At 42.6% G+C, this 16,800-nt stretch overlaps 1 protein-coding gene across 3 annotated transcripts in view; it reads right to left on the bottom strand.

Moving 5' to 3' along the window:
* The window catches only part of LOC308327432 (glutamate receptor 3-like), an 87,876-nt gene that overhangs the window by 33,146 nt on the left and 37,930 nt on the right, over positions 1–16,800 (bottom strand). For all 3 annotated transcript variants that reach the window (XM_080780899.1, XM_080780898.1, XM_080780897.1), the window contains exon 4: positions 6,760–6,947. In XM_080780899.1, coding sequence (XP_080637025.1) covers positions 6,760–6,947 — 188 coding nt within the window. The remainder of the gene's footprint in view (positions 1–6,759; positions 6,948–16,800) is intronic.

The following is a 16,800-nucleotide window of genomic DNA, read 5'->3' on the forward strand; positions in this document are numbered from 1 at the left end:
AGTGACCCACCCCCAGTACAGTAAGTGTAGATATGATTTTTCTTTCCTTTTTTTTTGTTTGGTGCTGGGTTACAAGACCATTAGCCTAAATACTCCAAGGAGAATCCATTCTAATTAAGCACACTGGAGCCAAGGCACAGTGTTGCGCTGTTCTATACTGAAGCACAAGTGACAAGCCTCACTTTTTAACCATTCACTTCAACATCATTATTCCACCTAAATATGTTGACAACTGATGACGAATTGACCTGAAATATATACTGAGGATGTGTATAAAAGCAGACTGTTTGCTCTCAGGGAGCAAACAGTTACGCCCTTACTACCTTCCAGGATCCGTGTCTACTGATCTGTTTTTTCTAATATTACATGTTACATTAAAGGGACACTTCACCCTTTTTGCAAAAAATATATGTTAATGACGTTTAGAAGCTTTAGATCACTTTCCTGGGGGTATTTATGTGTGTAATATGTGGTTTTAGATATTTTAGATTGTAGCAGTGAGCCTGTTGTCTCTGATGTCATGGACACTGGTCTCACTACCTTCCTGGACTACAATTCCCATAATTCTTTGGTGCACTGCTCCTCCTTGTGGATAGGGGGAGCGCTGTCTTACTGAGACAACATGTAGTCCAGGAAGGAAGTGAGCCCAGTGTCCATGACATCAGAGACAACAGGCTCACTGCTACAATCTAAAATATCTAAAACCACATATTACACACATAAAGACAACACACAATTGAATGGGAATTGAATGGGGCTATGGGGTGTTGTGCTAATTCGCTTATTTACATCGAAATAAGTATAGTAAACTGTGCCGCTTGGGATATTATTTACATTATGAAGAGAGGATACACCCCATAGCCCCATTCAATTCCCATTCAATTCAATGCAATTCATTTAGGGCTTCTGGTGAGGGAAATAGCCAATAAGGAGCTTTTGCACAAAATAACACCTGGACCTCTTTGGTGGGGACGTAACAACTACAAATAAAGGTGCCTTCAAGCATGGAATTCTCCTTTAACGCTTTCTGACCATAATGTATATTTTTGTCATTGACGCAGTTGCACAGTAAAATAAAACGTTCAATAGTGTTCTCTTTTCCTTTTGTGTAAAATACACTTTTTGGCCAGAAAATAAAAGAATACCCATTACGTAAAGCCACCTGCAGATTTGGTCAATGGAATTTCTCGATTGACCTATTGATCTATAACCTGAACATTATCCTTAATGACTCATCATAATGCGACAGTGACATGATATGGCATTCAGTTTAGTCAAGTGGCGGCTGGAAGCTGGGCTCGCACCCTCATAGTGTGTCTATGCTAAATTATTCACTTGATATGTCATGCTTGATGCCACTAAAACAAATGCCACTCGTTATGTTATAACTTTCAGTTCAGGATTACATTACCTCTATACTACGCCGACGACGTCATTCCAGTCCAGACACATCTCGTTTTACTACCGTACGGTACTATATACGATAGTACTATATACTCTCCCTGGGGTGTGGAATTCCAGACGTCCACCGAGCATAGAGCCCTCCTAATGTTCCCTCCTCAGCACTACAGAGGATGCTTTATGCCGCATGGCTCGCGTCCCACTCTGCTTCTCCCTTTCTCTCCGTTCCCTCCCTGCACGCTCATACACTCTCATGTGTATAGTGGGCACGCACGCACGCAACGCAACACAACGCACGCACGCACGCACGCACGCACGCACACAGGCAAACTGCACCTATGGACAGGATTGCAGCCTCTATTATTGATGAGAAGTATTTGGGAAAGAAGGGCTCTATGTCACTCTCTGTCTTCCTGAGGCCCCGGTGGTATACTTCATGTCTTAGCCCATAGTCTTCACCGAAGTCACCAACAGACCCAACATAGGGCCCATATAGCCGGAGAGGAATAACTCCCACAAGCACCCAAATCAAATAAAGCACTACTCTCTCTCTCTCTCTCTCTCTCTCTCTCTCTCTTATCGACAAATATATACCAAAGTAAAATGGTAGTCTGAGCTACAAATGGTTGACGGTTTGGCATCATCAGCATATGAATTATAAATAAGAAAATGTCAGATTGATTGGGTCGATATTAGGCCTGGATGCAAAACAAAAAGGATGAAGCTGTTGCCAGAGAGGGGTAGATTACTCACCAGGGAGATAAATGAAGGGGATGAGGCCCCTTAAAGCATGTGCGTGTTCACATAATGTAGTATGTATCCTTGTAGGTACTTGCAAAGGTATTGATCATCACAGTATGTATCCTGTAAGAAATGTAAGACTATAGTGTACATTGTTGGCTCAAATATGAATCAGTAAATGGTGTGTCTGTGTGTGTGTGTGTGTGTGTGTGTTGCGTGCGTGCGTGGGAACCAACATCGGTTCCTCAACAAGGAACCAATATCAAAAAACTAAAACTAAAAGAGGATTTTGCAAGTAAATATATTTTCCTCTATAGGCCAGGGTGACCATGCATCTTCTGAATTCCCAAAAAGAGGACAGATGCGTGTGCATGTGCCGTCCATGCACGGCACGCGCATGTGTTGTGCGTGGGTGAAAACAAAATGCGCGTTGCGGTTCTGTTTGAATTTGAAAAGTTCAGATCTAAATAATCTATGCTCCTAAATGTAATCAAATGTGCTCTATATATTAGTTATGTAGCCTATTTTATGTAAAGCAGTGGCTCTCAAAGGGGCTTCCAAAAGGACTTACAGGTCTGTAACTCTGAGAGTGTAACACATGGAACCAAATGGACCCTTACAGGTCTGTAACTCTGAGAGTGTACACAACATGGAACCAAATGGACCCTTACAGGTCTGTAACTCTGAGAGTGTACACAACATGGAACCAAATGGACCCTTACAGGTCTGTAACTCTGAGAGTGTACACAACATGGAACCAAATGGACCCTTACAGGTCTGTAACTCTGAGAGTGTACACATGGAACCAAATGGACCCTTACAGGTCTGTAACTCTGAGAGTGTACACATGGAACCAAATGGACCCTTACAGGTCTGTAACTCTGAGAGTGTACACATGGAACCAAATGGACCCTTACAGGTCTGTAACTCTGAGAGTGTACACATGGAACCAAATGGACCCTTACAGGTCTGTAACTCTGAGTGTACAGTACACATGGAACCAAATGGACCCTTACAGGTCTGTAACTCTGAGAGTGTAACACATGGAACCAAATGGACCCTTACAGGTCTGTAACTCTGAGAGTGTACACATGGAACCAAATGGACCTTTACAGGTCTGTAACTCTGAGAGTGTACACATGGAACCAAATGGACCCTTACAGGTCTGTAACTCTGAGTGTACAGTACACATGGAACCAAATGGACCCTTACAGGTCTGTAACTCTGAGAGTGTACACATGGAACCAAATGGACCTTTACAGGTCTGTAACTCTGAGAGTGTAACACATGGAACCAAATGGACCCTTACAGGTCTGTAACTCTGAGAGTGTACACATGGAACCAAATGGACCCTTACAGGTCTGTAACTCTGAGAGTGTACACATGGAACCAAATGGACCCTTACAGGTCTGTAACTCTGAGAGAGTACACATGGAACCAAATGGACCCTTAAAGGTCTGTAACTCTGAGTGTACACATGGAACCAAATGGACCCTCTGTAGGCCTAACTCTAAAGAGTGTACACAACTGGACCCTTATACAGGTCTGTAACTCTGAGAGTGAGAGTGTACTATACAATTGGAACCGAATGGACCCTTTTATAAATCTAAACTCTCTCCGAGACAGTACAAATGGAATCAGATGGTACTGTCTGTCATATCTAATGTCCCCCTGCTGTTATGGGCAGAAGCATCGTGCATGTGATTGCATCTGATGATGGGATGAATAATAAACTGTGACCTCAAGTCATATACAACCACTCAAAAAGAGTTGTGTCAAAAATGGTGCTCACTGATGTCTGAGTGATCTCAGTTGTGTTTGGGCTCTTTGTGAGAGCTCTTCCGTCAGGCTAGGAGGGTATAGGCTATTTATAGTAGGAACGATTGTTGTGGCTGTTATGGGACAGTGTGTCCTACTTAGACTAGGAGCGGATATAATGCTGAAGCAAGTGTTGATTTGACAGCTCACGTACGGAAGGAATATCGTCCTTGAGATATCCGGACACGTGTATACTGCTGCTCAAGGTGCTTGGCTGGTCTGACATACTGTACAGTATGGCTGCTGTGTCTATACAGTACAGCACTATACTGTTGTGGCTGAATTGATAATACATTGCCAAATATATTATTATTGTGTATTTGTCTGCCTTCCATTCAATCTCATTCAACGCTATATAGTCAGCCAGACAGACGCTTTTCACTTCACGCCAACGTTAACAAATTGTAACTCAACACGGCAGATATAAACCTTAACAGCTGACGCCCCGAATGGATGCTTATACCCCTACTCTCCGTCAGCATAATCTGTCTCTCATCTACGAAACAAACAAGACATTGCGACTGCGACCATATCACTTTTCTGTTTGTTTTTTTAATTAGACGTGACTCACAAAAAACCCGAAAGAATAGCGAATTATTAATCACTAATATAATTCAAGTTGTGGCAAGCTTGCGGATGGCGTCTGTATAGCACACTTAAACCGGCACGCCACACGCGCCGATTATATGGAGATACACGTGGATATCTGTGCTCAGACTATATGCCCATATATGGAGATCTCCGGTATATCAGTGAAGAGAAGAGCGAACTGTCCTCTCACTATAGAGCTCTCGGCTGCCAGTCCCTTAAAAATCGCTCAGGGGCTGGAGAGTTATATGATCACAAAGCTGCAATGGTGTCAGCCAATAATAAAGATGGGGTTACAATCACCTATACTGTATAATGTATTTACTGTATTGGCAAAGGAGACATGGTTCAAATGAGTACACGCACGCACGCACGCACGCACGCACGCACGCACGCACGCACGCACGCACGCACGCACGCACGCACGCACGCACGCACACAGACACACACACAGACACACACGTACACATGCATGCACACACACACACACACACGCAAACAAATTGAATAATGTAGACACAGACAAGCACACATACTGTACAGACAGTATACAGAGACACACATGTGTAACATGTCTACAGGTATTTTGTGTTAAGAATCAGTAAACATCGCATTGCAGGAAATATAGTATATATACTGTATATACCAGTAAGACGCGCAAACGCGGGAAGCGAACGCAGCTCGTACATATTTGGTTTTTTTTAAGATTTATATAAGGAGTCCCCAAAGCAGCTCCATATATGGGCACAAGTTGGACCACGCCATCACAGTCATGTCACCATGACTCAGCCATAACCATATAAGGAGTCCCCAAAGCAGCTCCATATATGGGCACAAAAGTGTGACACACGGACAGACAGACAGACAGACATGATCTGCTAGGTCTCATAGTAAGTGCTCACTGCGTTCGCAACCACACAGACCATCAGATAATTGAATTACAAATGACAACTTGAATGTCAGAAAAAAGTAGCAGTTGTCAAAGGATTTGAAGCGGCTATCTCCAATCAATTCATTCCACTAGGAAAGATTTTATTTGGATGATTCTAACCACAATTCAACCGTGTCCGCGTCATGAAGGCAACTACAAACGAATTCATGTTTCTTTGAGCCCTGCAGTAAACCAAATACTAATTGCCCTGATTTGTGACAGTGCAGCATACATCTAAAATGCACAACACAAATTAGCAAAATCCTTCTGAATCAACAACTACCGGGCAAAACGACAGCTGTTAAACACTTAAAGAGAACAACACAGATGAATGGACTTTCCTCTGGCGTGAATTCAATCGAGGTAAACCTCAAACAATTTTAACAGCAAAAACAACAACAACAACAAAGAGCAACTTCATTACATTTCATTGTTTATGTATTTTAACAATGCCTTCCAGTTATTATAGGTCTAAGGCCTTTATAAATGATGCAATTATTATGCAAACATGCTTGGAGGTATAAACAGAAGAGAAATGTTGAACAAAGAGAGACAAGACTACGAGGATATAATTGGACATAACGGTGAACATGGAACAGCAGGTGCATATAAAGCCCATTTAATAAGAACAGCGCATGGAATACCCCAGGCTAGATGTCAGAGATTTTCGTTTTGAAAGATGCACGTTGTACAACGACAGACACGTCGTTCCCTGTGTGTCATATTATATAGTTCTAGCTAAATGAATGAATATAAAAAGACAGGATGGGAGGACGCCATTGATTTGTCATGGTGTGCACTACGCTACATATAGCCCTGATGGTGTACACATACTGTATACAACCATCACTTTCACCAGGGACGTGCAGAGAGTATTTAGAGGGGCAGGGGGCTGAAATCCCATAAAGAGGGCACTTTTGGACAAAACAAAGCGAAAATAGCAGATCTAGATCAGCAAATTTCGGGGCGCCACCCAGCACTCTTTAAGTAGTGGATATGTTCAATGCAAAATGCTGTGTTCAAGTTCAGGAGACTAATAAGGGGGGGGGGGGAAAGCAATTCTCCTGAATGCTGCCTTCAGGGTATAATTATGGCATGGAAATGAGTGCCATTTGCATTTCTTTTACCATAGTATAGACGCTGCATTCGTGGTGTGGAGAGAGGGCAGTTGTTTTACAGACGGGGTAAAAGGGCAGGGGGCTGAACGAAGCCCCCTTTTATGTGTGCACGTCCCTGCATGCCTTATCCACTGTTTTCAGAGTGCCGACTATAATAGATACCTGCTCCAGAATTGCGTTGATCCTGTCCACCTCGCAGTCGATGAGGAAGCGCTTCTCCTGCCGGCGATCCATTTCCTCCACGATGCGCCTGTACTCCGTGGGGTCCACGATGTTCCCCACTGAGCGCGCCGTCACCTGCCAGTTATTAGCCACGGCGGACTCCATGATGGCCTGGAGGATTGAGAAACCTGAGGAGGAGGAGGAGGGACGAGGAGTGTTCAGTCACATATCGTATCGCACACCACGGGGCCCATTCTGTAGTGTATAGTCAGTCACGTCATAAAGAAAAGCTCCAAGGAGATATAGGTGTTTCTAAAAAACACAATGTTTTCCGTTTTTGAACACTGCAAAGAATGTGTTGTGAATGTTGTGAATATTGAAAGGGACTTTTCTGCAGCTTTGGGTGAAAGGCCCCCCAATCATTTTAAAATGGTTATATCTCCTTCAATTATTGTCCAATTTCATTGAATGATACATCATATGAAATCTTACATTCTGTACTTTAATAATCTGTAATAATCTGTAATCTGTAAAAATCGAGTTGAGGCCCTTTTTGCTGGCCCCTGTCACATATGAGGAAGATCTACGATAAAGATTGAGGGATGGTTTGCCAGCTTTTTTGGGTTATCAGTACAGTACTGATGCATTTAGACATGGTTGCAGTACAGTCTGGCTAAAGCTGTATAGCCTGCAGCCCCGCTGTCTGTTTTGGTATAATTGTCTTGATATTGTGTTAAAGACGTCCAGGCTAACGGTGACATGAAACAAAAATGTTTTACAAGGACATGCTATTATTCAAAACGAGGACAATGTCTGATTCTCAAACGTATGGATGGCTTACAATAGGCAGTAGGCACGCAGCTAGCATCCATTACTTTTCATATTTTAGTCAATGTTGGATTATATAACTCGGAAATTGCACTCCTCTGAGTCTGAGCGCAGATCTCACTTGTGGGATGCAGCCATCATGCTGCACAGTTTCACCACAATTGGACACTGGCGTCCATGATTTGCGGGCGTGCAAACAATGAATATGAAAAAAATGCAGGGGGAAAAGGTTTTTCCTTGGCCTCTAGGGGAGTGCGCAAACAAAGTTTTACACAGATCGGTGCAGTTATAGTTAAAAACTAGCCGTCAATCTGCCTTTTCAAAGTATATTGCCCTAGGCAGATTGAGTCTGGTGTTGCTCAATTGTTGGCCGTATTTCTCAGACTAGCAGTAGTGTAGGACCAACCAGGGCCCAGTACGTAAGTATGTATGTGTGACGTAGCGGGCTGCGCTGCTCTGATTGGTTGTAGGTCTATAACCAATAGAGTCTGTTTGAATCTTTTTGTAACCGCCCCATGGAAAAAAATCTAACCAGAAAATGTGTTTTGCAAAAACACATTTTCCCACATTTCCCCAGCTGTTTCAGAACAGGTTCATCTGGGCCATCCAGGGAGTGTGTGTGCACAGTTTGGCATTGACTGTGCCAACGGTGCCAGAGATTAGCTGTACATGGACACACACACACGCACACACACACACACACACACACACACACACACACACACACACACACACACACACACACACACACACACACACACACACGCACACACACACACACACACGCACACACACACACACACACACACACGGACGGACGGACGGACGGACGGACGGACGGACGGACAGGGTGCAAAACATACTCTCCCCATTTTATTGGAGACAATAAAAATGAACTATAGGATCATCACCATAGTGCAGCCATCCTTTAAAGGGCAAGAGCCTAATCACAATGTGTATACTATCTAATAACAGTGTGCGGTGCAAAAATAAAAAAATTAAAAGTCATCAACCACATAATGAAAGAGAGCGCATGGACAGACAACATGAATCCGAAATTTGCATATTTCCATTATCTGCCAAGTAACGTGTATAGAATGTGTCTCTGAAGCATGCTGCTTCAAAGAACATGCAGTCAGTGATAATATTAATACATGATCCCATATAGAGACCCAGCACACAATAGATTACTATAGCTTATTCTAGCAGCCATGCAGTGATAAGATTGCTGATCGAATAAACGGACAAATATTGAGTACTGATGCTGAATATTACATTGAAGTAGATGACGCTGGCCGCTGGGCCATTAGCAACAATACCTGTGTCAGTGCAGCAAACCTGTTGAAAGGAATTCTCTGAGAGTAGTATTTTAGAGAAGCCATGTCTGATAGCGAGTTACTAATCTTGTCATTGATGTATTGTACATTGTGACAAAGTGGTGCAGAGTAAAATGTGTTCCTCTGGGTTGTACCATTCATATAAATAACACTGACAGCTATGAGGTGATGAAAGCTTGGACCTGCATCATAGCAACAGTTGCTACACTACTTGGATTGGCATTGGACATTGGAGGCTGCAGATTATTATTATTATTATTATTATTATTATTAACGGTCATGAGGCTTGAGTAGGCCTACTCATAATAAAATGTCATGAGTGTCATTACTCCTTATTTATTATCAATTTGGTGGAACAGTTAACATTGTTTAACATATTTGTTTTCTATCATACTCAAGTTCAAGTTCATACTGTATTATATTTGACTGTAAAAAGTGAAAACATATCCGAAATCTATAACTGCCAGTGGCAGCAGTAGGTCATATACTGTACATATTCATAATCAGATATCACAATCTTAATTAGCTTCCATATGTAATTCTATTCAGCCAACCCAGCAGCGAGGAGAGAGGGCAAGCTGTCCTTCTCACCCATTGAGACACATGTTAAATGACGATTATTTCTCCATAATAAATAATCGATCATTTCAGTAGCACGAGTGCTTCAAAATGTCAATCTAGTCAACCAGGCCTGCTGTATAGGCTTTGCACTGGACAAATGCGCCGCAGAGCCTGACATTATTTAAATAAACTAGAAACACGAGGAAATGACAGAGGGAGGAACAGTATAACAGCCGTCCGACAGGAGTTTTCATGTTGCACGGTAAGACTGCAGTGATTAGTATTATTGCCATCACCTGGGTGGGTTAGTCGTGTAACTTTCCTGACGTTAAGTTGTGTACACTGTATGTGTTCAACAACACAGCCATGATAACACTGAAAGCTATGAGGTGATGAAAGCTTGACCTGCATATGGATTGGCGTTGGGCAATCGCTTTTTGGGGTGGGGTTTAGCGAAGGGCTAATTTTGCAGTCATCAGACCTCACATAGGAGGCATGCTCTGCAGTCTGCAGACATAAACCCTCACATAGGAGGCATGCTCTGCAGTCTGCAGACATAAACCCTCACATAGGAGGCATGCTCTGCAGTCTGCAGACATAAACCCTCACATAGGAGGCATGCTCTGCAGTCTGCAGACATAAACCCTCACATAGGAGGCATGCTCTGCAGACGTCAACCCTCAGAAAGGAGGCATGTTGTTTGCAGATATTAGTCAAACGTGCAGACATGGCTTTTAAAACAATAGTGCAGCTCTTCCAAAGATGGAAGGATTGACAAAGTTTTTCAGGGTGAAGTGTTGAGAATTTATTAAAGGGACACTTCACCCTTTTTGCAAAAAAATATATGTTAATGACGTTTAGAAGCTTTAGATCACTTTCCTGGGGGTCTTTATGTGTGTAATATGTGGTTTTAGATATTTTAGATTGTAGCAGTGAGCCCAGGGTCTCTGATGTCATGGACACTGGTCTCACTACCTTACTGGACTACAATTCCCATAATTCTTTGGTGCACTGCTCCTCCTTGTGGATAGGGGGGAGAACTGTCTTACTGAGACAACATGTAGTCCAGGAAGGAAGTGAGCCCAGTGTCCATGACATCAGAGACAACAGGCTCACTGCTACAATCTAAAATATCTAAAACCACACATTACACACACAAAGACCCCCAGGAAAGTGTTCTAAAGCTTCTAAACGTCATTAACATATATTTTTTTGCAAAAAGGGTGAAGTGTCCCTTTAAGAAGATTCAGCAGAGAGTAAGGAACAAGCCTCCTGGCCTGTTCCAGCAAGCGCAAGCCTCTCCAAGCCCAATCCCAGACAGTTCGTATACCCCACTAACAGAGACTCTATACTAAATGGTCATATAAGGATCTGCACAAAAGATAAGGGCGACACACACAAAAATAAAAGTATGCATTCACTGACAAGCGTGGAGGAGTCAGGTCAGCTATTAGATTGACAGCTGCGGTTGAGTTAAAATGATCACACTGGTGAGAATGCTTTGCTGACCTTCAATGAGATTGAATGTATAACGCAGAGAAATACACAAAATGCATTATATTTGGCAATCAATTTGGCATTCTAAAATAAGTTAATAACTATTACAATACTTCTCCAGGTGGACCATATTCACACAGTGGCCTCTTTGGGCTGGGCCCCCGAGCATAATAACAAAATGGCCACCATGTAAATGTGGTCAATATACAGCTGCTCAAAAAACAGACAGGGAGAGAATAGAGATGACCGTGTCTGCAATCTTGCCACAATCTTTGTATTTTTCCAGTTTTTCATGTGTCTATGAGGTGACAGTACTTCATTAGACACCCTGGAGTCCGTTTTATGTGCAATGATGTATTCCCTTTGTATTTAGGGTTTCTTCCTGGAGGCTGAACCCTTGACAGTCAAACATGCCAATGGAAAAAAAAACAGTAATATAGTGACATCACACTATCAGCCCCTCCCCTAACCCCTCCTCCTTTATCATACAACTACAGCTGTGGGTGCGGCTTCAGTTCAGGTGGATCACCACCCATCACCACCCACCAGGCAAACCAGGCATACTTAATGAACTGGTGGGGGTGCCCAGATAAAAACGACATTTTAACAAATACTTTTTTTTTTAAATTGTTCCTCCTTATATAACAATAAGACCTGATGATCATGTTTCAGGGTGTGAAAAAAATCATGGCACTCCATCTTTAATACTTTATACTTACATATAATTGCAATAACATGCTATATGTATGCTGAGTATAGTCCCTCTAATGATAGATGATAATATGAGGCTTTGTTTTGATGTCTGGCTGACGACTGGAGTCTCTAGGGCTCATTCATCCCCGTCATTGGCCAGCATCTTCAAGTCACACAGACATGAGATGATATCGTGATCAGAATATTGTACAGTCTATGTCTGGTAGCACAAAGGACGTCGAAGGGAGAAAAGAAGAAAAGAAATAACAGATGGTGAATATCTGCTCTTTTTTTCATATTCTGACTGACACATGATGTTGTATAGTGTAAACTGAAATGACCCCCCCCCCCCCCTCTTTTGTCACTATGGTAAGCAGCATGCTTCCTCCGTTAAACTGCCGCCCAGTGGTCATAATTGGAGGTATAGTTAGCCTCTGCCCGATGGAAATTACTCTTTTTCAGAGAAGAAACGGCTAATGGCATTAGCTCATGTCGATCGCGAGCGGATGAAAAATCGCAAATCACATCCGATGTTTGGTAAAAAAAAACACACAGCTCGTAGTTTCAGAGATAACAGCCAAAGAAGATCCTACTTCTAATGGGACCCTATAGGGGTGTGCGCGCACGCGTCCTGGTGCTGGGGGCTGACGAAGGACTAGAAGTTGGTTTTCAGCGTAGCCGTTTCGTATTGATATATAAAACATGTGATATCACGTATTCGGTAGACAGCGGGTCTATTAGAAATACGTGACATCACGTATTCGGCAGTGAAATAATTAAGCTTGTAAAATGTGGGTGCACATTTTCCATTCCTATAAGCCCTGACGACTGACGAAAGTCAGTCTAATCCGCAGTCAGTCCAATCCGGCTAGGTGTGCTGTCAACCGTCCTATACCCATTTCAGCACAGCTGGAGAGCCTATTTCAACCAATTGCTTTTCAGAAGAACTACGTACCTGTAGTCATATGCATATTTCAATCTACTTTTGTCTTTTTGCCTCCTCTCTGCGTACCACCAGTGATACACGTACCACAGGTTGAGAATCACTGCGAGGCTAACTTATATGTAATTAACATGTGAATAGAAAATGTGACACGCAAAGACAGTGGTGGAAAGTGAGTACTTTTACTTAAGTACTGTACTTAAGTATACATTTGAGGTATTTGTACTTTACTTGAATATTTCCAATTTACGGTACTTTCACTTCTACTCTTCTACATTTCGGAGCAACATTTTGTACCTTTATATACTTCCCTACAATTATTTGAAAACTTTAGTTACTAATTACATTAGAAAACATACATTAACCCACTTCAACCCTATACATATCGGCTATTTTCAATAGATTTTCTACACATTTTGAACTTCCGCAATATGAACACTTTTAGTACTTTAAGTGCATTTTGATGCCGATACTTTTGTACTAAATTGCAGTATTGGTACTTTTACTCAAGTAAAAACAATTGAGTACTTTTTTCCACCACTGTGCAAACATATTATACTATCACATGTCACCCAAAGTCAGGTTAGTGCTGCAATACAGCACTAATACAGCACTAATACAGCTGTATGTGTTGCCATTCTGTGGGGAATCTACAACATCAGTGACCTTTGGTTCAAGAGCTTTAGTTGACTGTTTAAACAGATGGTGCCTTAGCAGCAAAGAAGCCGACAAGTCAACCATCCAGAGCATTTTAATACAGCTGATTATAAAAGGGCAAGCCTGAAAGTCTAAAACTCGTTCCAAAACGTGAACATATTGTTACTTGGCAGTGTATAGAGATTAGAATGGCATTTTTTTGTTGCAGAAGAGATTAATGGATGAATTCTCAATGACAGTCATTAAGGCCATGAGTAAGTCCTTCGCTGATGTGGTGGTGCTCTATTCAACATTTAACATCACTAATGTGCAATCATCGAGCACAATAAATTACAATACAGAGTCATTGGGATGGCTTAGTTTGTATACCTTTGAAACCGTACAATAGGCTAAGCACCCCCCAGTCCCCACTGTGTAATATGATGGATTTGGTGATTTCTTTGAATTATGGTATGACTCAGCAGTCCTACACATTTTTAATCATTGTCTCAGTCCAACAAATACAGTATTTTTTTATGATATACTGTATTTGGGAACGTTTAACACACACACACTCTCTCTCTCCCTCTCGCATAATATATCAAAGCCCATGAGACTAAGTGAGAAAATGGCAAGCATACAACTGCTTCATTATCACAAACCACTGCATTTACTCTCAGTCACAAAAGGACACACTAAAGGACATACTATACTGTATGACCCCCCCCCCACACACACACACACACACACACACACACACACACACACACACACACACACACACACACACACACACACACACACACACACACACACACCCCCCCCCCCCCCCCCCGACAATACCGGACTCATGTCGTTATATATTCACAATTCAAACAGTATCATACAGTCATTTGTTAATGAGTCACATATATACTTTTAGATAGCTCAGCTCATACTTTATGTTTCTTCATGTCCTTACTCACCACCATTCACTGCCATCCACAATAAAAAAAATCACACACGTGTGAACTGAGTGGTGCAATTCCCCCCCCCCCCCCCCTCTCTCTCTCTCTCTCTCATATATTAGAGACACAGCACTACCCCTCTCTCTGTTTCTGGCGCCCCCTACTGCTATTAATAAGTCACATACTCGTGCTCATTCAGACAGGTACACAAACAGGTACATACACGGACATTGCTGGTTGTAGGAGTGGTTGCACCACTCAAAAAATGGGTGGAAAAGCAGAGGAAACCATGATGCATGCAAGGCACCGACCTGTTCATCGGGAGCAGTTCTTGCTCAAAGACACTTCGACACGAACCCATATGTCGATCCCCAGATGGGGGCCGGGGATCGAACCAGGATCCCTTCTGATTCCCAATATAAGTGGGAAGGATGAGCCCCAATGGGGTTCATCCTGCATTCTACAGTATAGTCAATGACTATTCATGACTTTTAGTTTTCACCCTAGCTTGCTTTATTTGTTTCCCCCCTGTGTATTGGTCAGTAGCTCATGTGAATGCTGAGCACTGAGCATATATACACAATAGGGCAGCCATTTGTCTTTTCCACAACGCTCTATGGATATGGTCAGTGGCATGCATGCAGTCGGTGCACTGCAGTCTTGACTGTAACTGAGTTTCTCCTCCGCCTCCCTGAAGAGGGTGGCCTCTTTAAAACACTCCTGCAGGCATCTGACCTACAGTATGTAGCTGTGATAGGTCGCCTGAAGCTCAACCACCGGGGGGAATTTGAACGAGACAAGACGCGGAACCTATTTCGGAAGAAGCTCTAGAACTCTTGAAGCCCGCAAAACAGCATTTCTGCAGAGGGGCAGAACATCAATAGTGGTGACATAGAAAGCTATGTGTGCGAGGCAAGCGCATGACGCTAAATAAAGGTATTCAGGCTAAGAGCGCGGCGACAAAATGTAACGGACAATTCTTCCATCGACAACTCCCAGTCGCAATGCGGCATGCGACTCTCTTTTCCACGTCAGCTCCCTTTAACTCCTGATTTTAAATGATTTAAAACGAAACACATCGACCAATAGGACACTTTCGTAACATTTGCACTCCTCCACTCCAGTCTTCTCTCTCAGCTGAAAAAACACATTTTAAAAAACACCTCATACTTGTGCAGTATATAGGCCTATGCATATTTTATGACGCTAACTTTCAGAGCTAAATGTTTCCGTCCATGTTACCCTTTTGGAGAGAGATGGAGGTAACCGAGGAAACATAAGTTGTAGTGTCAAATAACATAAAATGATGAATACTGCATGTGCTTTCCTGAGGCGAGCATTTCTGGTTATTCATACGTCACTAGATATTTATTTTACTCTGACCAGCTGTAAAGAGCATGGCGCTCATGGGTGGCTCGTAAGGTCAGTGCAATAGGGCAGTGGTTTTCAACCAGTGGACCACCAGTGGGCCTTGAGGGGGGTTCCAGGTGGTCCCTCAGCTAAATGGAGAGTTGGTAACCAAATGGACCCCTGTAGATCTTTAACTCTTGAGAGCGTAAAATGGACCCCCCCCCCTGGCCCTGGGTCCATTTGGGTCCATTTGGTTTCATTTTTTTTTTTTCATTTTACATTATTGTTAAACATCTGCATTACTTAATTTACAAGACGTCTACACAATTCAACATTTGCCTGCTATCTCTCCTATATGGTACCAAGTAACCAACATCAACACAGCATGGAATTGTGGACAAAATCTTATCCAACTACAACCAAAATATCCTTTAGTTTTGTGTCTGAGAGGCTAAGTCTCATCAGATGGTGGTCCGTGGCTCAAATACCCAATACATAAACCCTGCAATAGGGTATAATTAGGGCTATTTGCATTTTAGAGTTCATCGCAATGATGTCCATGCTACAATAAAGGTGGTGCATCTGGTGCTCAATCAACTATGTTTAAAAAAACATTGGAAGAAAAGTTAACAGTTAAAGTACAGAGACCACCCTCCAAACACTAGATATGTGCTGCTTAACATACCATATAGCTGGGACGCTTCATGCTGGCCTATAGTGTCCAGACGCATGCTGTCATGGTCTCCCACTCTCCAGTCATTGTCACACACCTGTTCCCACTCCCTCTTCAGCCCAATGGGCCATGCCCATTCCACACCTGTGAACACTCCTGCAATTACCCTGCTCCCTATAAGACTGGACTCATTCCACAAACACACTGTCAGAACATACATCCTTGTCCCACGAGCAGTACTGAGTTCCTATAGTTCTCTCGAAAGGTTTGCTTTCCTGTTTCCTGTTTTGTGCCTTTTTGGAAGAGTTTATTTTCTTTTTGGAATTTCCAGATTTTCTTACTTTTGTTTGTTAGCTTAACTGCTTTCTGCATAAATAAATCGGTAAATGTAGCATTCCTGCTCTTGACGTGACGCATGCCACATATATAGGCTTCGGCCTGACAGCGTGTTGCGTGTTCGAGTCCCGTCCGTGACGACCTTTGCTGCGTGTCTCTCCCAGACATATTTAAAGGTATGATTTCACTTCATTCAAATATCACTTAATTTTTTCTTTATTTTTTGTGATAATCCTCCCT

Source organism: Protomyctophum bolini (assembly GCF_963924005.1).
Source record: "Protomyctophum bolini genome assembly, chromosome: 13".
Classification (NCBI taxonomy): Eukaryota; Metazoa; Chordata; class Actinopteri; order Myctophiformes; family Myctophidae; genus Protomyctophum; species Protomyctophum bolini.